Source organism: Lepisma saccharinum, chromosome 13, assembly GCF_977018435.1.
Source record: "Lepisma saccharinum chromosome 13, izLepSacc3.1, whole genome shotgun sequence".
Lineage (NCBI taxonomy): Eukaryota > Metazoa > Arthropoda > Insecta > Zygentoma > Lepismatidae > Lepisma > Lepisma saccharinum.
Window position 1 is genome coordinate 43,010,918 of NC_139241.1, and position 27,638 is coordinate 43,038,555.

General features: G+C 38.8%; 1 protein-coding gene across 1 annotated transcript; it reads right to left on the bottom strand.

The window, feature by feature from the left end:
• Nucleotides 1-3,782: 3,782 nt before the first annotated feature.
• Nucleotides 3,783-14,306, bottom strand: LOC145996928 (soma ferritin-like). The gene is made up of 3 exons (XM_083133501.1): nt 14,025-14,306; nt 8,896-9,120; nt 3,783-4,403 (listed from the first exon to the last, which is right to left on the bottom strand). Exons 1-3 carry the CDS (start codon nt 14,121-14,123, stop codon nt 4,212-4,214), a joined length of 516 nt encoding a protein of 171 aa, XP_082989627.1. The 5' UTR covers nt 14,124-14,306; the 3' UTR covers nt 3,783-4,211.
• Nucleotides 14,307-27,638: the final 13,332 nt, after the last annotated feature.

A 27,638-nucleotide genomic window follows, 5' to 3' on the forward strand; every position in this document is an offset into this window, starting at 1 on the left:
TTTCATCATGTGGGTATGATGGAACCAAAAGCTTTTGATGTTGAAAATCATCGCAAAGACATGCTCTTTCTCTACAATTTTTTTTGTTTTTTTATTCCTTCTAACGAAAATTTTACGTTTTTTGGACATTTGCCTAAAATTTCAGGGTCAATCCATACCAAATGGTCCTGCACTGGTCACTCGACCATTTTTAAAATTTTTCATTTGTTTGTCCTTGTAACCCCTGTACAAGAGTGGTTTAAAACATGCATTATTTTTCTAAAACTAGACTTAGTTTGAAAATGGCGGGCATTTTTGTTTCAGGACTTGCAACATTTTTGGCCTATCAAATTTTATTAGGTTCCCAACCAGATATTGGTTTGATTTCAGTTTTAAGTCCACTTTATGCATAAAAGGCTAATCGAGACTGGACCTACAGTTTATTAAAGTGGGATCCGAACCAGTATGTGCCACCACTGGGTATCTAACCCGGGACCCCTTGAATACAAAATGACGACGTAACCACTAAGACATCGTGAAGACCCTTCCAAGCAGACATGTATTTGGCACCCAAATTTTGAGAAAAATGAGCATTTTCAAAGAGCTTTAACTCAAGGCGGAAACCAGTAACAGAGCTAAAATATTTTCTGCTGAAACTTTGGGTGTATGTGTTTCCTCTAAATAAATTATAACTGATATTTCATTGCTTACCTACTAAAAAATATATCCTATGCATTGATTTCCCTTCAAAATTGAATATCAGTCAGATTTGACCCTAAATTTCAGCCATTTCCATTAGATGTGGTGAAAAAAGATACGGAACATAAAATGTAGCCTGAAATGCACTGAAAAGAATGTTTTTTACCCCAGATTTCTATATTTTTTCTTAGCTGAGTTATAATTATCGCAACTGTCTGCATAGGCCAAAAATGTTGCAAGTCATGAAACAAAAATGGCCGCCATTTTCAAATGAAGTCTAGTCTTAGAAAAATAATGTCTGTTTTGAACTACCCTTGTACAAGGGTTACGACTAACAAATGAAAAAATTTAAAAATGGTCGAGCTACCAGTGCAGGACCATTTGGTACGGATTGACCCTGAAATTTTAGGCAATGTCAAAAAAACGTAAATTTTTTTTAGAAGGAATAAAAAATATATTTTTTGTAGAGAAAGAGCATGTCTTTGCCATGATTTTCAACATCAAAAGCTTTTGGTTCCATCATACCCACATGATGAAAACTCAAATTTTCGTAACCTAGTTTTCCCACCACAAAAATTAGGGTACAAGTCCATTATTAGTCTTTTTATAGGCATTTGTAAAATTTTTTGAGTGCTGATGTATTTTTTCCTGAAATCCTCATTATTTCATTCAACTTTGAGTAAAATTTCAAAGAGATCTGATCATTGGTTAAGGAGAAAAGAAATAAAATGTAAGCAATGGTATCTTGTGTCGGGGGTCTCAAGAGTGACAGACAACGCTGATTTAATAGCATTTCAAAGTGTTGTAAAATGAAAACAGTTTGAGATAGTGAAAAATTTTTAGGGGGTTTCTTTCAACCATAAAGGAAGGGTGTATACCAAATCTCATCGAAATCTGAGATGGTGGGTGACATGACCTCGTTGAAATGGCATGGAATGACCCCTAAGTAAGAAAAATACAAGAATGGAGAGTTACCTACCAAGATACATGTGGAGAAAATAGTCTGTTTTCATCCAATTTTATTTTTTACAGTGTGTGTTCATACAGGATGGAAATCTATGATGAACCAAAGTCTGCAACCATAATCTCGATTATTATTAATAATAATAAACAGGTTATTCACTTTATAAACCCTAATCTGCAAAGATATTTTGAAATTTGTACATGACGAGGCAATGCTAAACAGAAAATCTGGAAACTAATTATTGGCAAAGTTTGAAATAAAGTAGGTGGTTGAAAGTTTGTGTGAAATGCCTGATATATGGCTGACATGAGCAATATTAAAAAGCTCCATATTAGCATCACAATCTCTGTTGGTTAACGTTAGAAATACACATTTTCTGCATGTTTGTGTATCATCATATGGTGAAGTATATGCAGTTACTTTAAGACTCCCAATGGCACAGCGATCAAGTTGTTGTCGTGTAATGAAAGGGTCCAGGGTTCAATCTCATGCTGTTTGTATCTACTTTAAGTTGTACGAGGGTCATTCGGAAAGTAACTTCCGTTTGAGTATAAAAGATACACTAGGACATTGTGAGTTTTTATTATATACAACTGAGACAACTCTGAGCTATTTTCCTACATAAGTACCATTTCTGTTGAGACACTTATCATATCGGCGAACAAGGTTTACAATATTCATGTCAAAGAAATCTGCCGCCTGTATGCATTCAGCCATGCGGTAACACTGTCCTTGAGCTCCTGGTCATTGTTGAAGCATAAGGCTGTGAGGGTAGCCAAACAATTCCCAATGAAAATGTTGGAGAAGATCCTTGGTTCGAGCAGCAGTATGTGGGTGAGCGTTATTATGCACGAGAACAATGCCAGAACTCAAAATGCCACGTCGCCTGTTTTGAATTGCTCGTCACAATTTCTTCAAGGTTTCGCAATACACTTGGGCATTGATTGTTGTGTCTTGTTCCAAGAACTCCACCAACAGTATCCTTCTTCTGTCCCAAAACACAGTTGCCATGAGTTTTTTTCCTGGCTAAATGCACAAGCGGCAGATTTCTTTGACATGGGTATTGTAAACCTTGTTCGCCGATATGATAAGTGCCTCAGCAGAAACAGTGCTTATGTAGAAAAGATAGCTTAGAGTTCTCTCTTTCAGTTGTATATAATAAAAACTCTCACAACGTCCTGGTGTTTCTTTTCTACCCAAACGGAAGTTGCCAGACCCTGTGGCCGAGTGGTTAGCACATCGCACTGCGATGCCAAGCGTCCCAGGTTCGAATCCCGCTCGGGCTTGGTTGTTTGTCAATGTCCATTCATCAATTTAATCACTCATCCCAATCTTCGCAAATTAGCCAAGAGGCACAAAACGCGAAGTAAAAATAAACTCAATCAACCAACCAAATGGAAATTACTTTCTGAATGACCTTCGTAGGTCCAGTCCCTATTAGTACAGTATGGCTGGAAATAAAGTACAATGAAAGTTGGCAACATGTACATCATTGGTATTGTGTGGCAACCAAGAACCTTGGTTCTTGCAGAGAATATAATGAAAGGTGATCGATCCTCAATGGTATTCGAGAGAAGGTGCTTGTTGTCAAGAATTATTTCCACACATGGTCACAGAGGCGGGTCACTAGATACAACATGGTGATGAAAAATGTTACCCGTATCAACACAAGAGGTACTGTACAGACATTTCAACATAAATACAAAAGTTAGCTTATATGTTCCATGTGTCGTCCGTCCAACACATTTTTCGCAGTGACCATGCACGTTTGCAAACATTACTGCAATTTTATTAATGCATTGGGCAGGATTTGGATGTGTAGTGAATTTTCAAGCACGAGTTCCAGAAATCTTTTCCAACAAAACACACCATGTTATAGTTAGTGACCCACGTAAGTGGTCACTTCTGTATGAGTGGAAATTATGCTCGACAACCAACACCTCTAGAATGCTCAAAGCATTGCAGATCACCTTTCACTATAACTGTTCTCTGCGAGAACAAATGTCACACTGTAGCTATACCTCCTCACTTCCCACACAAAATCAACAATGAACAGTGTTGCCAACTTTCATCTGATTGCATTTCTGTTGATGATCAGAACTGGTGAAATATATTTTCTCAGAAAATTCAATTGAACAAATAATAACTACAAATTTATTTATTTCTAAACAATTTGTATACAACAATAAATGTATAGTATCACATCATCAAATTAACTTTTGTTCTAAAGTAAATTTACATTAACATTACTGTAAAATAATACTATAATATCGAGCACCATGATTTTTAACTCCACCAAAAAAAACATTCAGGAAAGTAAATTCAGAAAGTAAACTATAATACTGCATTGACTTGACTAAAACATAACATTGTACAAACTAACAGCTTCTTCAAATCACAGAACATAAAAATATTACCAAAATAAACATTTCTAAATGCACAAAAGAAAATCCTAGTGATCACAGACAATTGCTTATAAAAGGCAGGTGCTTTTTCTCTTCTAATAATGCAGAGCTGTATGAATACAAGCCCTGCATCAAAGAAAAATGACTACCCAAATTAAGAGGATTTAAGAGCTGGAGGCAATCTCCTTGTCGTACATGTAGACGCCCAAGCCTTCACCAACTCGGCGAAGATTTGTGAGGTGGTCGCCTATCTCTTTAATTGCATCGACTTGCTCCTGCAGATATTCAGATTCCAGGAAGTCGCAGAAGTTTGCATCTTCTTTAGCACTTGCAATTTTGTGGATTTTCAGCAGATTCTGAAAATTGAAGAGAGATACAAATAGTTTGCACACATCCACACTATGACCAATTTCAGAATTGAACCAAAAATTGTCCAGGAACAAATATATGCAACCAAGGTGCAGCTTTTCAAATTATATATTTTACTACTGGGTGGTTATTTTGCTACATGACCCTGGAAACTGTGAATATCTTCAGGTCATGCATTTTATTTAGAACATGCTTATGTGAATAAATAGCTTGATTCATGGTAAACACATCCATATTACAGAAGGTGTTCAAAATGTACACCATCACTGTCCAGGCAGAGTCTAACTCAGCGCTGCATATTTGCAAAAGTTGCTTGCCAGAAATGAACCAAGATGGACATGGAAGAGTTGAGGGTAGTGGAGAACCTTAAATATCTAGGAAGCATAATTGAGGGAAGTGGAAAAATAGATGAGGAGGTAAACAGAAGAGGACAAATGGGTGGTGGACTCTATCAAAGTGTTCGAAGGTTAATATGGAACAGGGATGTACCTATGAAATGCAAGAAGGTAATATACAACAAGTACTATGTGCCAATAATTACGTATGGAGCAGAGACTTGGACAATGACAGAGAGAGACAAAAGAAAGATGCAGGCAGTAGAGATGAAATTTTTAAGGAGTATACTGGGGAAGACTAGAAGGGATAGAATAAGGAGATCCGACAGTGGGTGTGGTGAAGCTTCAGGACAGGATAGATCAGGCACAGATGAGGTGTTTCGGACACATGAAGAGGATGGATGCAGAAAGACTACCAGTAAGAGCTTACAATGCACAAGGATGTCGGTGGAAAGAGCAGATAGTGGAGAGTGTTAGGAGAAGAAGACAAGATTGGAAGACCGTGGAAAGAGAGTAGTGGTGGAAGACTAGGAAAAAATGGAGAAGCTTGACTTCTATTCCGACCCAGCCAGAGGCAGGAAACTGAGATAATGATGCTTGCCAGAAGTCCTCGCCGATTGCAACTTTTCGTTCATCCAATGTGTGAAACATAGCACCATCCTGCTAAAAGTAGGTGTTCTGCACCTTGTAGTTGTCAAGCTAGTGATATCGTTTCGCTCCCCGTTGCTTAGACTTATTTCATGATAAATAAAAGTTTAAGCAACGGGGATCGAGACGATATAATTTATGGCGCAGTCGTTTAGGATGGAATACTGTAGAAGATTGACTATCAAGTGGTTCTAGGTGTATTCATGTATTACTAATTTGCAGGATTTGCATCACTTTAAGTAAGGGTATAAGTCGGAATGACATTAATTCCCTTTACACCATATGGTACAACAGTTGTTGATATTCATGTGAGTAGCAAATTTGATTAAGTCTCATTATGTTGAGTCCTATAACATTTGTTGAGTTTCGGTCTGAAACAGAGGATATCGACAATTATTTGCTTCGTTTTAAACAATTATGTGTTGTTCAAAAGTTACCTGAGGAGCACAAAGTGCCTTTATTGATTTCTGTGATTGGAGAGACAACGTCTAAAGTATTGAAAAATGTGCTGGCCCCTGATCAAGTACAGTTACAGCCTTATTCAGTGCTCAAAGATAAGTTGTCACATTTTAAGCCTAGGAGCAATAAATATGTTGAAAGATTTAAATTTAGACGATGCGTGCAAGAGAGTGGCGAATCTGTAGCAGATTTCATGGTTAGGCTTAAGCAACAAGCTCTAACACTATGACCAATATTAGAACAAGCCAATGTACTACACTTCAATCTACATAGTTCATCATTTTTTCACCGTTCATCAGCTGGTTTGCCACCTACACGGATATCTCATTCCTGTTCCCTTCACATGTATGAATTTGTTTCACCAAACTTGCAATCATTGGGGCCATTCTTTTGCCAAATCTAGTCAAAAATGCTGTTTCATATTGCTTAAACGAGTCCGCCTGCCAGTAACTGCAAACAATGAATATGCGCTCTGCTCCTGTGTACAGGGTGGCTACTCACTGGGAATTCCTTGGATTCTGCGTGAATTATTGGCTCCGGGAATTATGCATGAATTCTTCTCTGTAGACATGAAAAATTGCAACTTTAATTAATCTAAATCCCATTCAATTTATACATATTTATAAATGCCACGAGGCAAGTTATCACAGTTTAGCATTTATTTTTATCGAGGTAGGAAAAAAAAACGAAATCTGCATGGAACAGAATTCTCTCAATCAGTTAACTTCCTTAGTGTCCTTTGCAGAACAATCTTTCTGACAGACAGAAGATTATGGCAAGATATCTTGAAGTTTATTAGGCAATGTGAGTTTGAAATTCTCATTTCTCGCAGATTAATATATCCCATAACATTTGTGACTTGTTTTTGTAGATGTATTTCAAGTCTGAGTATGTGATATCGCAAATGTAAATTCCACATCTTAAATTATTTTAAATGTGTGTGTATATATACCATTTAATTGAATTGAATTAGACTCTTTGCATATGGTAAAATCGCACGGACTCTTTGTAGTTAATATATTTCTGTGGATATAGGGAGGCGGTAATACGTAAGGTTGAAATAGAGAGAACATCTTCTTGTATACCCTTGAATTTTTTAAAAGTTCGTCTTCAAAACTGGGAATTATACTTTAATTTTATCGTGTTCCTTGAATAGCCACCCTGCGTGTAACTCTGTCCTCTGCATAAATATCACACACTAAGCGAAAATTGAAAAGAAACCTGTATGTCAGCAACTGTGCACTCCATTCTGTACTCTATACAAGTCCATGACACTGTAATGAGTGTCAACTACAGCTAAAAGGAAGAGCATAAACGGCAATAATGTGGCAGATCATTATCAGCATCTTGATGGTGAGATTGTCATTCACCATTAGATGACTTTGTTTTCTTCATTTTCCGAAATATAAGATTCTTTGTGCCACATGTTTTTTATTTGTACGTTTTCAACGAGCAGACATTCAAATTTTCATGGGTCTTGCCACAAAAGAATCACCCTGTGTGTTTCAGGGTGTAAACACTACATGTATATATTCTATTGTGCATAAATCATTAGCACTTAAAATTTAAATAAGTAAAGGAGGGAGAGAGAATAATGTAAGTATGAAAAGTTTGTGTCCAATTTCAAATATGCCTGCTTAATTATTTGTGCAATAGTGCCTAAAAATCCAGGCTTTACCCATAATTCAAAAAAATTTTTACATCTTTCTAAAACTTGGTAAATATCTATCATACAACCTACTTTTATCAAATAATGCTTGTAAAAAACATAACCATGTTATAATTGTAATATCTCTTAACTGGATATGGCAATGGTTCATCCATGCTGTTACCCACTACCTTCCATAGATATGATAAGTTAGACGTACTTCAGGAACAAGTTCAATGCAACTATAGCACAGCCAAGCGACAAGTACAGTATATGTGTGATGGTTGCTCTTGCAGAAAATGAATTTACAAAACAAAACAATTACTTTGTACTTAAAATATTTCTGAATACTTATTGTAATAAAATAAGCAGAGACTAACAAAAGTGACATTATACAAATTGTATTACAAGAAACAATTAAGTTGCAGGAACATATTTTAATATTTTTAAAAAGTTATAATATAATTAATCCTTGTTTCCATATTAAAAACACTAAGTTGCTGACCAAGGCAATTTATTAAGATATAAAAACACTTAACATGTAACGTTTCGACCCTGATGAAGACTCTGATACAGGGTTGAAACGTTACATGTTAAGTGTTTTTATATCTTAATAAACTGCCTTGGTCAACAACTTAGTGTTCCTAAAAAGTTATATTTTTTTAGGGTGTATGGGCAGTCACCAGCTCCTATAATTTTTACATTGTTTGTCTATCTACTCTTCAGTATGTTCAAATTACAACAATATGTTACAAAAAAGTTACTTCTGTATCTTTGTTATCTTATGTTGCTTTTCTGCCACTTTTGGCTAAATGAGACCATGAGGATATGTGAACGAGCTTCCCCTGTTCTTTACCACACCATGAAAGAGTATAGCGGGTGGCCCAAAAAAGGTAACCAAAATTATTCGGTTACCTTCTTTTTGGGCCACCCTGTATCATGCCCCACACTTTCTTGAACATGGCCGAAGGTGGGGGTGATGTGATCAGCACCACACCCTTGGTCACCTTTACCCCTGGGAGTTTTCTCCAGGTACCCACTTTATACAATGCTGGATGGGCGCCAGAGCCACTTGAAAAGGTGGGAAAAAAATTCTGGTTTTTCCCCGCCGGTGATCGAACTAAGGTCCCTTGCATGGTACTCAGATGCCCTAATGACTGAGCTACGATGGCAAGTCCTATGAGGATGAGTAATGATGAAAATTATGAAGAGACACTGAAAAGTCCAAGCTGGGACTCGAACTCAGAAACTTTTGTGGACAAGATTGAAAGTCTAACACTTAACATGCTCAGTCACCAAGCAAACTTTTTTTTTTTTTTCATTAAGGGAGGAACAACTATAACATGTTAACCACATTTTACTGCCATATAATGTTCAAAATCTACTGACCTCATTCACACTCTTCTCTAAATTCAAAGCTGCCTCCATAGCATCCACTGCAGTTCCCCATTCATCCCTATCAGGAGCAGATACGTTTTTCAGTACGATCTTTCCCCCTCGCTTGTTCTGATATGACATCAACTTCTGAGCATGTTCACGTTCCTCGTCTGAAGCTTCTTTGAAGTACTTGTAAAAGCCATGCAGGGCTACGTCATCTCGATCAAAATAGTAAGCCTGAAAATAAGAATTGTTGCCACTGTATTGCCAAAATTACATATCTTTACCTTGCTTTCAGCCCTCCTTGATGTCGTAGCGGTAACATAGTCACCTTGTAATTAAGAGGTTCTGGGTTCGATACCTGGTGGAGAGACATAGTGCTTTGACTGATTAATTAAATTAGGTTATTTTACATCATTTTGGCTAATTACAACAATGAATTGAAGTTTTAAGTTCACGTTATGCACAGAAAGGCTAATCGGGACTGGGCCTACAGTTTAAAGTGGAATCCGAACCACTATGTGCCTCCACCGGGAACCCTTGATTACAAGGCGACGACACTACCACTGCGTCATCAGGGAGGCCATATAGTGTATGTTGATATACTTATTTTACACTCTTTGTGCAGTTGATTAGGAAATATTTCATCTTCATTAATAAGAACAGAAAATTATATTACAGGAAGCAGTAGGTTAAATTGTATCGTTTGCAAATACACTGTATAAAGAAACATATTGCAGAACTTGTAAGTGAGGAGTAAGAATTAATGGTCTCTCTCTCTCTCTCAGCTGCAGTTATATACATCCCATGTGTAACCAACAAATAAACTACATTGTATATTATCCTGTATATTGCACAATAGGGCCATTCTGTTACCTGAACAATGTTATGTATGTAAAAAAAACTGTCAACAAATGCATAAGTTTTTGACATACACACAGAATGAGCACATGATCAAATTTACAGGTCACCATTCTATGAAGCAGTACATAAAACAAAGGCCCAAGTTCATTTTGTTTTATTGCGATTTCATCATGCTACGAATGAAATTTTAACATGATTCGATTTCGATCTACTTTTGTTAACACACACTGCAGAGTTTCAGCGATTACTTAAGATTTTGTTCAATATATGCTTTTGTAGTTAGGGGTAACAGTTTCATACATCGGAGACACATTTCTTCAATTTTATACAAGAAACTACTTACGGAAATGAGTTTCTCAAAGGTTTACAACGTTCATCGAGGTATTTTCTTTCATCATGGAATATATTTGACCGGGAAATCATGTATGATAAAAATTTACTATCCTTCGGACACCCCTAATTTTTTCGTATCCTCAATTTTTGACATTCGTACTTACGTATCTCCTTCGCGGTACATTCCTGAACGTGTATCAACGTTGTTTTGATGAAAGTAAGAGCAATTTTTCACATTACCAGTACGTCTTTCTCGTAGGCCTTTTCGCTTGCCTGAGGCACAATATGGCAAGTACACCTTCCTACATAATCGCCCGTCGTGCTTGTCTTTTGTCAAATTTTTGACATCCGTACTTACGTATCTGCTTCGCGGACCATTCCTGAAGGTGTAATTGACGTTGTTTTGATCAAAGTAAGAGCAATTTTTCACATTACCAGTACTTCTTTCTCCTAGCCTTCCCGCTTGCCTCACACACAATATGGCACGCACACCTTCCTAAATAATGACGCGTCGGGCTTGTCTTTTCTTGATTTTCAATTGTTATGTAGTGTTTCAACCTTCGGAACCCAAGAAATGCCCGTGAACAAACTTCATCTTTTTTTCGAGTTCTTTTACGAAGAAAATTATAATCTTTCGTCACGCTATCCGTGAATCGTTTTTGCGGCTATCCGTCCTGGAATAGTGCGAAACATCTAGAAATTGCAAAATAAGCGAAAATAAGGCGTTAGTTTTCGGAATTGAAACTGTCGATTTTCGCGAATTTTTTTGTTTCAGAACCAAATATATATATTCCTGATACTACCATGACACCAAATTTTAACTATGTTTCCTAACCTAACCACGTGCCAATGGTTCGTGGGTCAATGGTTCGCAATTATTTCCAATTTCTACATTCTGATACTAACACGACACCAAATTTTAACTATGTATCCTAACCTAACTGAACTAACCTAACCACGTGCCAATGGTTCGTGGGGCTAGCGTCAATGGTTCACAATTATTTCCAATTTCTAGATCCTGATACTAACACGACACCAAATTTTAACTATGTATCCTAACCTAACTGAACTAACCTAACCACGCGCCAATGGTTCGCAATTATTTCCAATTTCTAGATCCTGATACTAACACGACATTCCTTTCCTTTCTTCACGACCCCGTGTTCAATTAGAAAACCCACTGGATCCTCTACACCTGGTACAAACTTCACCACTCATCCAGGACACGTCATGCTTCTAACTCTCGTTGCAAACGCAGACAGTTCGAAACACTGGATACCCAATGAACATGAACAAAACACAATCACGACGGTGTACGAAGGCGATGGCGTACGAAGGTGTACGCGCCAAACGCTATTCTCCGTCGGAGAATTAATTTTCAATGAACAACATGAATTTCAGCTATGAAACATTCCCACATCACACAAAACACCTTCCCGATGTTCGACAATCCTACAGGAACTTATTACAATAACGGTAAGTAGTTTCTTCCGTAAAAATAAATAAATGTGTCCAAAGGATAGTAAACAAGTACCTCATGTATTTTTCAAGAGAAATATCTCACAGACACAAAATTGCCATTGCTTTCATTTGCTTGCCCTACGACAACCGGATGCTGCGTACGTTTTACACGTTTTATGACGTAATCCCCTGTTAGTGTTTCAACCCCCCTTTTTTTTACTATGTTTGCCTAACGTAACCAAACCTAACCTTATCGGAAATGGTTTGTGGGGCTATCCATCAGCTACCATGCATAATGGTTTGTGGGGCTATCCGTCAGCTATCTGGGCTATCGTCAGCTACCCGTGCATAATGTATAATTCCCACCAGTGACGAACACGATAGTAGGTATTTTTCGGTGCAGAAGGTTGAAACACTGCATACCCATAACATGAGTCAATATGTGCCAGCCATATTGTGTGTTCCGGAAGCGAAGAAAGGGATAAAAAAAAAAGCACCCACAATGTGAAAAATTGAGTTTGTTTTTCTGTAAAAAGCATAATGGCACCTTGAACTATGTTCCGCAATCCACAATTGGTAAGTACGAACCATGCGAAACACAAAATATCCGATTAAATGTGTCTCCGATCTATGAAACTGTGGTCTCACTGCAGAACATGGGCTGCTTTTTCCCTCTAAATAGACGAACAAAATTTATATCCCCTGAAAGTACGTACCTTCTACTTCCATTTTCCGGTGTTCCTTTTACGATTACTATTATATTATTGCACGTAAAAAATGTTTTTCCTGCTACTAAAAGCAATGCATTTCTCCATTTGTTTGCGTCCATATTGTTTACGCACTCAAGTGTTGTGCGATAAGTGAGACCCTTCGTTTCGCGGAATTCGAGTTGATCTGTCGCTCCGGATTCCACCCACAGACGCACAGTTTCTTTCATTATTTCAGACGAGGAATGCTTACAAGGTTAGGTTTGGCCTGTTAGGTTGGATTCCAGTAGCATAAATATAATGAAAAATGTTTTTCCTACTACTAAATGCAATGCATTTCTCCATTCTTTCTTGTCCATATTGTTTGCGCACAGTTTCTTTCATTATTTCTTCGAGGAATGCCTACAAGGTTAGGTTAGGCCTGTTAGGTTAGGTTTCATTAGCGTAAATACAATGACTAATTATTATTTAGGCTAAGTGAACTAAACCTAGCTACCTAACAACATAGGCATTTTTAGCTTTCACTAGATTTGTGCAGGAATATGCCTTTTCCTTCGCTGCTACGATTTCAATACCGCCCAACCTGGACACGTTTTTCTGTTTTTTTTAAAGAAAAAAATTTTTCCGCACCTTAAAACTTACTTTTCCCGATTACTAACTACAAAACGTTACCAAAAAATTATGAACTGCGTTCCTCCTAAGCAGCCCATATTCTGCAGTCTTACCGAAACTGTTACCTCAGAACCTTAGTAGAATGCATTTAGGCACTTTATGGCTAGAATTTACAATATAGAGAAAGTCTCCAATTTCGTTAATTTTCGGTACACTAACTAATTTTGGCCTCCTAATCACGAATCTGTTGTAAAAAACCAGGGGTCACGTCTGGAAATTGTACATTTTGATGAAAAATTGTTCGTTAGCGCCAAAAACCATCCACGGGTAGCCCCACAAACCATTGACGTTAGCCCCAAAAACCATCCGCAGGTAGCCCCACAAACCATCCACGGGTAGCCCCACAAACCATTGACGTTAGCCCCACGAACCATCCACATGAGGTTAGGTTAGGCCTGTTAGGTTAGGTTCCATTAGCACTCATTTCACAACTAAATTCATCGAAAAAATAGGGATCGTACTAGAATTGAACATCATAAATCATTTTCTTGTAAAACAACGGCGTGGTTGGACACAATGACAGGAGATTACATTTTTGTTCGTAAAACTACGCATATACACCTATATATATAAAAAATTCAATCAGCTTTTTTTCAAATTTTCAGACGTGACCCCCGGTTTTTTTCAAGAGATTCGTGATTAGGAGGTCAAAATTAGTTAGTATACCGAAAATTAACAAAATTGGAGACTTTCTCTATATTGTAAATTCGCTCACACTTTATTTTGATGCTAAGAGAACCAAACCTGGCCTGCCTAACCTCACTACGGTAACAGTTTGGTTTAGCATCAAAATAAAGTGCCTAAATGCATTCTACCAAGGTTCTGATTTACTTCTACATTAATTCCCACTAGTCTACAATACTTATGTATTGTCTATGGGAAGCGCGCATGCTTGTGTAAGGTAATTTTTTAGTTGTTGTTTTTTTTCTACACAAATAACTTTTTCGAAATCCAAACAGTGCTCATTACTTTAAGGAAGGTCCAAATTTCGTGTGACAATGATTGCCACAATTCTATGATAATTAGTCTTCATGCTAGGAGAATTTGAAAAAAATCATAAAACAATCGGAACAGTTACCAAAATAAATGTCAGTACATAAATACCATTGATAAGTAAACATAGCTGGCATGAAGTTCCATATTGATTTGCTCATTGATGGCGTCTTCGCATGCCTCGTCGAAATTTTGGCGAACCTGGCTCATTTTTACGAATTAGAAGAGAAGAACACTGTCACTTGGATAAGAAACACAAAATTTCCAATTTCGCTACTGATCGTTCACTCACTGGCGACCCAAAACAGTAGTGAAAGATTATATAATGGTAGAGTGTCTTCTCACGCAGTTTACATTACATCAGCTGATTTCACAACTGCGCAATGCGATTGCGTCGTTCTTGTAAGTTGCGCTGGGATATAACTGACGGCACGCTTCTCAACCACCTTTCTTCGTCAAGCCCCTCCCCTTCGTCCTCCGACGTTACGCAAAATACTCTCGTTAGTAGGTTAGGAGAAGACAGCATAATGAATTGGAATTTTTATGATGTCACAAATCGAAGGATGGGACTTCACCCATAAGGTGGTCCAGGAGCGTGCTAAAGGTGAGAGATCCCGTTGCCCGAGCTTGCTACGTACGTTAGGCATGTTTCAACTAGCACAATAGTGATGGGTCGTTCGTGAACGAGTCGTTCAAAAGTAACGACTCTCTCTTGTGAGCGGTGAACGACTCGTTCACCAGAATTGAACGACACGTTCAAAGAGTCGTATGTGTGCCACGACTCCTCCGCCCGCCAAGCAACTATTATTCCATTATTCCCTCTCCTTTCCACGAATTTTGCGAGGAAGGCGCATGCGCAAGTGTATACTCGCCTGGCGGTCGGAATTTTTGAAAGAAAGCAAGTCGATTCTGCGGGCAGCAAATGGGGACTGGAGAGGAGAGGGAGGGGGTCCTCTCTGTTCCTTTTCCCTACCCCTAGTTGAGTAAAGCTGGCTGAAACGTGCCGTGTACGATGAGAGGGGAAGGAGCATGCTCGCGAGTCGACTCTTTCCTTCGTTCAAAGAGTCGTGGCACACTTTAGCGACTCTTTGAACGAAGGAAAGAGTCGACTCGCGAGCTCGCGACTCGCGAGCAGGGTTTCGGAGCGGAGTGCGGAGCGTACTAAAGGAGCGCTCCGGAGCGACTTCGAAACGTCATTTCTACTCCGCTCCTCGCTCCGGAGCGGAGCGTGGTACGACAGCACTCCGATCCGGAGCGGAGTGGTTCGACTTCTTGAGAGACACGCTCCGCTCCGGAGCGGAGTAGTTCGACTTTTTGAATCGCACGCTCCGATCCGGAGCGGAGCGTGATACAACAGCACTCCGCTCCGGAGCGGAGTGGTTCAGCTTTTTGAGAGACACGCTCCGCTCCGGAGCGGAGTGGTTCGACTTTTTGAGTCGCACGCTCCGATCCGGAGCGGAGCGTGATACAACAGCACTCCGCTCCGGAGCGGAGTGGTTCAGCTTTTTGAGACGTACGCTCCGATCCGGAGCGGAGCGTGATACAGCAGTACTCCGCTCCGGAGCGGAGTGGTTCAGATTTTTTTAGACGCACGCTCCGATCCGGAGCGGAGCGTGAGGCAACAGCACTCCGCTCCGGAGCGTGGTGCTTTTGACAGCACGCTCCGATCCGTTTAGGAGGTTTTTTTGACACGAATGCTGTAATGCAACTATGAATAATGGAATGGGCGCGTTAAAGCCGACTTCCGTGACGGAGTGGTTATAGTGGAACCACATGTAAAAGAGCCTGCAGTCCTGTTTCCACGTACTCTAGTTGATTGTCTGTATGATCGCCCCCGCTTGGAGGCGAGGGACAGAGTGGATCATGCTTCCTTATGGTCCTAGTCGAACGGGTGAAGGAGGATGTGCGCGGGGACTTTTGACCGAAGCTTTTTTGTTTGTGGTCGCTCTACATCACAGCACCCTATGACGTCAGGGATCCGTGGGGTATTTCAAATTTTGTATTGTGACTTAGATATAAGAGTTTGAATGTTATGTGTTGAATGGGTTACGAATAATTTCGAGCACTCAATTTTTTCTGCTTTACGGATTTTTCCGACCCACCTCCCCCATACAACAGACAGCTTCGTTTTGTGCCGTATTCCGTGTTCCTTGCAGGTGACTCAGTGCAATCGGCTAGCTCATTGGTCTTGTGCCCGTTTCAAGAGGGGAGGAGGGTGAAACTGGTACGTAGCTTGTTTGTGTGTGCTTTCGGGGTTGAGAACTTCGTTCGCTGCGCTGAACGTTGCGTTCGACTTATCCGTACATGGTAGAGACATCGCCTTTGCCAGACAGATCAAGTGTTGCCAGTTGTATTAGAATTATGCTACACCAATTCTGGCTAGATTGTTCGCTTTTAAAAGTATTACTTGCGCGTGTTATTCTTCTCTTCACTGTCATAAAAAGAAGCCTTTAAAAGCTGTGTTCTCTTGTATCATTACATGCATATTATGTGTGCTTGTCAACGGTGATGTATGGACATTTAATGAAATTTTTAACGCCGCTGATACATGGACGTCTTCAGGATTTTTTCCAGGAAGGGACAAGCAAGATATTTGTCCAAGGGAGGGGGGCAGAATGAGGCAGAATTTCCCCAAAATAGTATTACTCCCATTAAAAATATTCTACAGTTTGAAGTTATCATGTTCCTGCAACGCCCTTGCAATAATTAACATATATTACTGTGACTGAAATGAAATTATATGCGTGAAATATGTACTTCTTGATTACCTTTAATTTCCGGGTGGCGTGGCCCCCTCCATTTCCGGACGTCCACGCGAATGGAGAAATCATTCCAACCAGTATCGTTTAATTGAATAATAAGGTGACTAGATTTGTTAAATCAATATAAAAGAACAAAAAAGAACGAAAAAAATCCGTAATTGTTAATTCTATGCATCATAAGCCAAGAGAATCATGGAAGATCTATACTGTAATAATGAATTGAAGGAAACCATGCCGAGTTTTTATTTACAGTCTACATATTCAAGTAGGAATGGAATGGTGCACAAAAAGAATTACAAATATGTATGTAAAAGAAAACCAAGTATTTCGATAAAGTTATTTCTATAATTGTAATCAACAATAACCAATTGTCCTTTCAACTAAGTATAAGTTTCAATTTGTTTTTTCCGGACTTTACCTTGCCTTTAATCGTACATTTCTCATGATCCGTAATTTTAAACAAATCCTCGATAAGTCGGTAAAAAAATAGGACCCCGAAACTATGGAAAAGAATTATACTGTGATAGAGAAACAAACACAAAGGAAACACCAATGACATTAACGCGGGTCAAACCAACACCATTGTTCGTTGAGAGCTGAACTCAAATCCACGAACTCGCTGAAATATTCCCATGGAATTCATTATTCGTCTGATATTGAATACCCAATGATGCTTTCTGTTATGTAATAGACATTTATGAAGTGAATACATTATTAGAACTTTGCCAGATTTCAGAAAAAAAACACACACACACACACCCATACGTAAAAGATATGCATAAGAGGTTGTTCATTTGGAAATGAATTCCCGAGTTGTATTTTTATGATTTTGTGAATAGATTTAAAGGAAAGTGACATCTCTTATTGTTAAACAGAATTACAAATGTATATTTGCTTAAGGATTAATTTATCACAATATACATTGCAATTATACATTCAACATACCTTGAAACAATGCCTTTTGTTATGGACTTTTGGTGGATTTAAGACTCAACAATACGCTATCGAGAATAGACCTACAGTTTAAATCCTACCTAAAGTGGGATTCGAGCCACTATGTCCCTCCACCGGGTATCGATCCCAGTGCCCCTTCATTACAAGGAGACGTTGTTACCACTATGTTATCGGGGTACAGGGCGCTACTTTTTTTTCAGTACACATTTATCAATTCTCTCATTATCATCGTCGCGATTAGCTAAAATTCAAAGCTAAGTTACAAAAATCAAATCAAATGCCATCAGTGAGGAAGGCACGTATTGCTCGCAGCCCTGTTTTTCAAAATGAAACCATAAAATTCAGGACATGACCCTATCCAAGTAGATAATATTACATTTTGTGTTTATCACTGTTATTAAGGTTTATACATCTTCTTTCGACTTATCTGCTGACTACACATTGTTCATTACTGAAAACTTGCTTTCAGTTTGCTGTGTACAACGTACTCAATACAAAAAATATTAATTTTATACGTATACGTTTTCTGGCTTTCTAGACTCAGAAAGTTAAATATAGCAACATTCCATTCGTCGTCTTTCCAAAATGTTTTCAATTTTCTTATAACCACCATGCCTATTTCCAGGTTACTGCTTACAAACTTGAAATGTTAGATATGGCAACCAGACATTTTGTAATTTTTGCAGTAGTATACGTATGTAACCATTAAATACCTATTTCAACTTCCTGCCTTTAAAATTGGGAAAAATAATCGATATGACAACCCTGTATTTCATACTATTTAAATTCCCCTGTTCGGCTGTATACAAACAGCATTCCGATTTTCGACTTTATACCTTCATAAAAGTAAACCAAATGTGGCAACTTACATTTTTGGTTAAGCCGGTTTTCAACTTTCTAGTGTCAGAATTTTTAAAAAAGTTAGATATGAAAACTCTGTATTTCAAATTAAAACGTTTCCTTATTGGCCGACGGTAACATTAATAAGCATGATTCCGATTTTCAACTTCATACATTCAAAAATCGAAAAGTTAAAATTAGCAACATGAATTTCCAATTACTTTAAACTTTTCCCTTTCGCTACATTCAAAGTATCATACATAACCAGCGTAAAAGAAAGTTAGATATGACAATCATGCACCAGCGAGTGTTTTGCATGAACACCTGTCTGCCTTTATCTTCCTCCGTACAAGTTGCTTCGCCTTTCCTCTGGCCTTTTAGAAGGTCGAATGCATTCTCTGCAGTAATTTCGCCAGTGTTACTCGAACCAATATTCCGGAATAACTCACTTCTCCCGCGGCGTGGACTGTAACGTCGGGCCGATATGCCGAAGTGCTTAGCCCGAACCAGAAGTTGAACCGAAATGAGTTTCAGAAGCGATCCCTGGTGGCAGGAAATGAGAGTGGTTCCATTCTCTCAACTTATAAAACCACAGGTGGCACACCTGCTATTGAAATATATTGTCCCCAGAAGTAGTAGTAGAGTAGTAAAAGTGATAATAATAATAATAATAATATCGCTCTCTTCACGAAAACAGTCCAGTGAAGATCGAAGCTTCCCCTTGCCTCCTCCACACCCCTGGCCCTCCAGGTTTGCCACACTTCTTCTACGCTTCACAGTTGACACATTGCGCGTTGTACAGTCACGGACAGTACGTATGCGGTTGATTGTGCCTTCCCTGGTGTATTGTGTAAGGATTATTCCTTGCTTATTGGCAACACTGTAGGTGAGTGACGTAATCTTTTCTGGACTGTTTCCGTGGCGTTAGCTTTAGTAATAATCAGTTTTATAACAACAATAACGGGCGATTTTCAAATGCCGTACAAATTTCACAAACAAAATTACTAATGTACTCGGAACCTTTGATCGTTAGTTTTCTGTATACACTCGTATTATCCAACCTCGGAGCGCTCCGGAGTCGCTCCGGAGCGGAGTGGGCAAGTTCTTAGAATATCGCTCCTCGCTCCGGAGCGGAGCGTCACAAGGTATCGCTCCGCTCCGGAGCGGAGTGAACCGTTTCCTAAAATTTCGCTCCTCGCTCCGGAGCGGAGCGAGAAATTTTCCAACTTCCTCTGCTCCGATCCGGAGCGGAGCGTGTCAAGGAGTGAACCATTTTCTAAAATTTCGCTCCTCGCTCCGGAGCGGAGCGAGAAATTTTCCGATTCCCGCTGCTCCGCTCCGGAGCGGAGCGAACCATTTCTTAGAATCTCGCTCCTCGCTCCGGAGCGTTGGCAACAGTCGGAGCGTTGATCCGCTCCGCTCCGAAACCCTGCTCGCGAGTGTTGTTTGCAGAGAGAAAGCGCGCAACCTCAGCCCATGACGGGCAGCGAAGAACAGCCAACAAATTTGTCCTGTAGTTTCAAGTTCGGCCAAACCATTAGCGCTAAAATTACAAGAAATTAAATGTTAGTAAAAATATTAGGGGAGTCTTGTAAAAATTTTGGGAAGGTGTTAGGCACAGACCTCTTGATTACAATATTCCGATTAGCCTATTTTGAGTTGTTATTGTTTAAGTCCACTTTATGTGCAGATAGGATAGTCGGGACTGGACCTTCAGTTTAAAGTGAGATCCGAACCTCCACTTTGTATTGAACACGGTACCCCTTGATTACCGGCGACGTTATCACTACGCCATCGGGGAGACCCGATTAGCCTATTGGAGCATAAAAGTGGACTTATAACAATTTTTGCCAAGCAGACCATTTTAATACATGACAGCGTTAACCACTATGCTATTAGGGTGAATCAGAAAAGGGGGGCAGTAATTTATAATTTGCAACACAAAATACTTAGTGTGGAAAGCGATTGTTACTTTTAATTATTTTCTAAAGCGCCGGCCTCCATGGTGGAGTGGTTAGTACACCTCATTACTCATCCTGATCTTCGCGATTACCCAAAAAAGTGACAGAAAAGCGAAGTAAAATAAACCAAATCAATCAACCAATCATTATTTTCTAAAGCAAGATCAAAGACAATAAACACCTTTTGTTTTCTGTTACTCCAAATCCAAAAATGACGTAATACAAGCAGCAACCACAAGTTCAAATGGTAAACCTTTAGTGAAAATAACAAACATGTATTAAAACAAAAATTATAACTTACAATTTTTTATATTTAGTTAAGAATTACCTAATAGAACAAACCACATGATAATGAATTAATTATAAGTGGACTCGTGAAATGAAGGTCTTTTTATATTTGAATACTACATTATGTTCTGTTTTCTGATTTTTTTAATAAAGAACCTGAGAGACAAACACACGCTCACACACGCAGTTATACACAATTTCTTATAATCCGATCTATAATGGATATTCAATTTGTTATAACATTAATTTAATATATTTTGTGTAATACAAGGAACAAATTTGAAATTATGCGGGGAACGGTGGGGATTTCCCCTCTAACGATCATATCATGCAATTTCCCAATACAATCGCTCTCTCTTTCTCTCTGTATGCATGTGTACATACATATACTTACATATTATACACGTGAGATTAGAAGATTAAAATTTAAATCACATTGGAATGATAACGTTATTAGAGACGAATCACAAATTTACACCAATAGAAACACAGCATTATATACAAAATAAAAGTAAAACACAAATGAAAAGCAAAGATAAATATGAAAATTCAGTGCGCAAAATCATTGCAAAACAAAAATGCAATCAATAAAATTAATATTGACAAAACTAACTCAAGTATTCTATAATGTATGCCGGCGTGGTTAGCACATCAAGGGTCTCGAGAAATATAGTTTAAGGGATGTAAGGGATGATCCTTCCACGTAGTACACCCAATTGTCAACCTCACTTCCACATAGTACACCCTGGACTGCATTTTGCAGACTAACGAGGCTCTGGCGTCTATACCTACGGCCAGTATAATTTTCGTAGGAATGTGTGTGTGTGTGTTGTCCTGTGTTTTGTCCTTATGTGTGCTGAGTGCCTTTACAGCCTCAGCTTTTAAACGGTCAGATTATTTTAATATTTTAGTTACTACAGGACATTACAGTTATGTTATTTTAGTTCTGGTAAGGGGCTGGATCCCGTATAAAGTGAAGGGTGCAAAATAGCCTAAGTGACGCACACAAAATTTTAAATTCATATTCAATCATAGCCTTTAGTATAAAACAGAGATGTGATGGGGAAGGCCGGCCCCCGTGGCGGAGTGGTTAGCACATCGCGGCACGAGGGCAGGGAGTCCTGAGGCCGATATTCGGTGGAAACACATAGCGGCTCGGGATACCACTTTTGCCCAGGCTTTGCTCTTCTGCCACTTTGGCTAATCGCGAACATGAAAATCGGTGATGATATAATGAAATTGATGAAGTGACACTCAATTCCGAGATTCCTCTTAGCGCACTGTTCTAACCACTCCTCCACAGAGGCGACTGAAATTGTTGGAAGTGAATCAGTTTCACAAGTAGCAGGACATTACAAAATCGCAATGAAAACAGGGCCAACCCTTCCAAAGTTGGTGAGATGATGAGAGACACTCCGTGTAAAATGTACTGTCCGAGAATCTCGTCTCATTGGAGTAACGATACCGATTTATGCTTTGAAATCGATAAGCGAACAAGACCAGACAGGTGTTTTTAACTTGAAATCAAATCGCGAACAAGATATGCATTCTCATTCACGAGTTGAAACGATGTGCCAAGTCATCTTGTCTCACCACGATACTCGATCGAGTTGCTCTTCCGCTTCGTGCACATGTAAACCTTTTAATTTACACGTTCAATTTTATTTATCCAAGAAAACAAATCTGTTAACATGAGAATGAACAGAAGAAATAAGCTACTAGTTATTTTCCCATTAAGGAACAAACAAATTTTAAAATGCTATAATTTCTTATAAATTAGCATGGAGTAATTATATTTTATAATTTATTAATTCAATTTTAATATTTTAACTGCCTAACACGCTTTGTTGTATTTTATGCATCTTTTATACCTAATTACTTAGAATTGACAGCGAGGATGAATGAATTTTACGTACAGATAAGATAATCGGGACTGGATCTACAGTTTAAAGTGGGATCCACCAGGTATCGTTACAAGGCAACGACGGAGGATGGATGGTGATTAGAGTAATTGACAAGAGGTTAAATACAGATTACCACTCATCTCTGGGCTGGGGTTCGAACCCGGAACTTTCGGTGTCAATAGGCTTACTTTGAGGAGGGCGACACCACTTATCTGTCACTCCAAGATTATTTCAAGCTGGCCAACATAGAAACCAAGAATCAAAGAACATGCACCATGGAGTATGTTTTATTTATATTATTCAGCCATCCTTTCATTCCTTGTTAAATCCTGGTAAGGAAATCGCTTCCTGTCTCGGATTCGATCCTCGGTGGAGGCACCTTGCCCAGTGATTTAGACCCCAGTTTAAAATGTAGCTTCAATCCCGATTAGACTATCTGAGCATAAAGTGAACTTTAAACATTGTCTGACAAAATCGTTTTCATATGACGTGAAATATTTCATTAACATTAACGTGTAAATATTTTACTAATGAAAACAGCATTAAAGAATAAATATAGAAGTTTAATCATAAATCTCATCGTACATGATACTGCAAAAAAGCTTTTATTGAATGACTGCAGAATTAGGAACAACTACGTAAGATGGACATGGGTCATGTTCACGAGTGATATAAACAGCTGTTGGCCATCTGCGGTGAGCCTACGTGTTAAGGTGTTTTACTAGTAGAAAGCAACATTAAAAAAAATACATACGTATAATTTGGCCCGCTTTATAGAAATTCGATCATACATTATGATATTGGCAGAAACTTATATTGAATGACTGTAGAACAACAAAAAGCTATGGACATGGATAATGTTCAAGAGCGATATATATTTCTTAAACACAGCTGTTAGCCATCCGCGGAGAGCGAGCGGGTGGATCCTACTTTAAACTGTAGATCCAGTCTGCTGGCGAGACTGCTGCACCCGCGCCTTGTGTAAGAGAGCTCGCGACTCGCGAGCGAACGATGAGTGAGGAGAAGAGTCGCTAAGGCGAGCGAGTCGTTAAGGTGCTTAATGACTCTTCGTGCCGACTCGCGAGTCGTGAACGATGAGGGAGGAGAAGAGTCGCTAAGGCGAGCGAGTCGTTAAGGTGCTTAATGACTCTTCGTGCCGACTCGCGAGTCGTGAACGAATGATGGGGAAAGAGTCGTGGGACTGTGCTGTGACTCTTCGTGCTGTTTCAAGAGTCGTGAACGAGCAATGCTCGTGGAAATGCAAGCATGTGTCGCAGCGCAGATCTGGAGTGCATTTTGTTGCGATATTAAAACTAGTGATCGAATGCAAAAAAGGAAGAATATGTAATGCACGTTATTACTAATAAAAGGTTGATATAATTATATAGCATTTCTGTGTATGCTATCGTACTGCATAATTTGCATTATCCGCAGTATGAAATGTAAACTGAAACAAGATACAAATAAAGAAAATCTCACTCATGAGACAGAGTAAGAAAACAAGTATGTGCAATAAATTTTGTTTGTGTGTGTGTGTTTACTGTTTACACATATATGTATATCCACACACATACAGAATCGTATTTGTATTTTTCTTATTTTATGCCGCTTTTCTTCAAATTTTAAGTAATCGCGACGATGAGGATGATGCGTGATGATATAGATGAAGGGACACTCGTAAAGAATATCCTTGCCCAGACCGGGACTAGAACCCGGAAACTTCTGTGGCAAGATCAAATGTCGATTACTTCAGAATCTTGGCCATCTAGTTGGCTACACGCACACACACATACACAAAAATGCAATACAATTTATTAATCTTGAAGGACGTACGTTGTGTTCGTTTACTTAAATACAATCATCTGCTTCAACACCTCCTACCCCCTTCCCCCTCTTCAGGCATGTGTTTCGAGAAAAAGAAGCTTGGCGACTCTTTTGAACGACTCTTCTCAGTGAGCGAGCGCTCATGAGTCGACTCGCACAAATGAACGGCTTGAACCCATCACTATAGCACAACAAGCAAAACGGATCTTTTTGGTGACAAGTGTCGTCTGCTGTTTTCAACAGCGTTTGGGCGCCTCCAGCATCACTCAGCAACCCAACATTTGTTGAGTAGCAAGAACCCTGGAGACGCTTGCTACCTGGTTGTTGAGAAGGAGCGACCGCGGCTTCATTCATCATAAAATTCCCTCGCTACCTGCGGTGCGGTCAACTGTCATCTGCAAGTCTTCTGCTAGTTGCACTAATCATATATGGTAAATAAGGCCTACATATCATTAGGTTTTGTTATAAGGAATTCTAGAGATTTTAAGAGTATATCTACATTGTATTACAACTCTATATAATAGCATAGTAAGAAGTAGACTTGAATACGCATCCGTTATTTGGTCTCCAATGTATAGATCGTATGAAAATAGCATAGAAAGAATTCAGAAAAGGTTCCTAAGGTATCTGTTTTACAAAAAAATATGATATGTCCCCACGACAAAACAACGTGAATTATAGTAATAATCTGCTTGACATATTTGGTTTTAAGGCTTAGTAATAGGAGGAAAATATTAGAACAGTTGTACTTGTATAACTTGTACTTGTAGACAACAGCTCCTTTCTCTGTCAAATACAATTCAATATAAGAAAAAATAATCTGCGTAACATAAATATTCTAACTTCTAAAATTTCAAAAACTCAGAAATATAGAAACACCAATAAATAGAATGTGTCACAGTTACAATATCCTTGTTGCAAATAACCAATGTGTAGATTTTTCATTTCCATTTGACAGATATAAAATAATAATAGATTCAGTCATAGGCGCCGACTCCATGGGGCTTAGGGGGGCTCGAGCCCCCCCAATGTTAATGATGTGTGGGCAGAGCCCCCCAAATAATTTTGCTTAAGAGGATCTAATGTATTATTTTTCTTATCTTGTAAAGTTTACTCCGAATTGTGCCACATGAACTTAACTTTAAATACACATTTGAAATGTTCTAGACCATCAACTTTGGGGGGGGGGGGGGCTGAGACCGCTAAACCATCAACTTTGTGGGCGGGCTATGACCGGAGACAGCAAAACACATGACTTATTACTATATACTAAGTATATAATTATTATTTACTATTTTACATATATTAATCAGAGACATAATGAATTTAGCCAACGACTTGTTAAAGACTGTTTGGGAATCCCCTACAAGAATGAAAATATTTAGGAATATTATTGATGTGAATGAGAAGGCTGGCCATACTGGACTGCGACCACTTCGCCCTCGTCGGTGGACGTTGAGAGCCTCCAGTATGCAACAGATCTTAAGGAACTATGAAAACCTTCTCAAATTTCTTGAGAAATTTTCTGAAGAAGATTCTACTGACGTAGCATTAAAATGTGCTGGATGCCTGGAGACAATGCTTCACTTCAAGACATGTTTCTTTCTCTCCCTCTACTGCCATGTGATGGGTCCAATAGAAGAGGTAAACTGGAAGATTGTCTCCACGAATTGGTTCTACAGAAGTGGAATCAAAACTAAAATACTTGACTGACATCTTTCAAGAAAAGCGAATGAGTTTTGAGCAGTTCTGGCTGAAATGCACAGAGGGCAAATCAAGCCTCGTTGATGAGCCAGAATTGGCCCGGCAACGTCACGTCCCTAAGAGACTTGAAAACCCTGATGCTGCCAAACATCACAAGTTCTACACTCCAAAATAGTATTATAAATCAATATACACTGACGTGTGTGACACAGCAAAATCATGTGTTAAACAAGGACATGAATGTACAGGACTACAAAAAGTAACAGCCGTAGAGAAAGAATGCATCTCAGCTGTGAACAGTTGCACAACAAACTTTCAGCAAACGCGAGAATTCTTTCGGCAAGATTTGGATGCCGATAGGCTCTCCTTACACATGTCCATGCTTCGTGATATCGCCATACAGAAGAAAGTGGTTCTAACTACCATGCGTGACATAAGGAAGTTTCTTTTGGAAGACACCACCCTCCAGAAGCCAAATTCATGATGGTCCTCCGCACTGTGCCAGTGACGACAGCCACAGCCGAAAGGTCAATCAGTGCTATTAGCCGACTAAAGACATATTTGAGATCTACAATGGGGCAGAAGAGACTAAGCAGCTTAGCTGTACTCCACATACATCAAACTGTGCTTGATAATTTGGACCTGAGACCGCTCGTTGATAAGTTCATAAAAAATAACCCACTGCGTAGAGCAACTTTTGCTTTATTTTTAAATCATGTTCATATGTTTTGTTGTGTATGTCACTTTATATCTTAGTGTACATGCTATTTTTTTATTATTGCAAAATTAAATTTAAAAAGTAAAATATTGTAGCAAGAAAAAAGTAAAACTATTTTCCTGCGATTTGTGTTAGCATTTATGTAAATAATTAAATAAAACTGTTAAATATTCGTTATTTGCAACCCATCACATGTCTGTTGCGGACATTAAAACACACCCATGCCTTCGACGGGACTCGAACCCGAGACCTCTGGATCAAAGCGAGTTGAGTCGACTACCCAACACCGAGAAACTTTGAAACATTTTCTAAACGTTTTTCCTGTTAAATTTCATTTGCATGAGGAATATAATAGCTACTTAAACATTGCTATATGAGGACGTAATTTTTATTTTTAAAAAAAGGGAGTGAGTGAGTCATTCATTCATTTATTTCAGTGATCAGAGCCCCCCCCCCAAAAAAAATTTTGACAAGTCGGCGCCCCTGGATTCAGTGCTATAGAAAACGAAACTCTGATAGAATATAGATTGTTTAATATAAATGTTACCATTTCCAGTGTGCAATACTTGTGAATTACGTGTAAACCTCTTGCCTAAATGTATGTAGATAAATGTATATATATCTCATGTGTTACGTATGTTATATGTTTATGTAATATGTATTGTACGTAAATGAATGAATATGTGTTTGTATATTTCCATGTAATCAGGAATTAATGGCTTAATAAAGAGTCATCAGAATTTCAAAATCAATATATACTGGAATTTTGA

Bases quoted from the DNA above. Each gene is read 5' to 3' on its own strand.
- LOC145996928 (XM_083133501.1), bottom strand. From the start codon at position 14,123: ATGAGCCAGGTTCGCCAAAATTTCGACGAGGCATGCGAAGACGCCATC. The intron at 9,121-14,024 runs GTATTTATGTAC...TCTTATTTTCAG, and splicing joins GCTATGTTTACTTATCAATG to GCTTACTATTTTGATCGAGA. The intron at 4,404-8,895 runs GTCAGTAGATTT...TTCAATTTTCAG, and splicing joins TAGAGAAGAGTGTGAATGAG to AATCTGCTGAAAATCCACAA.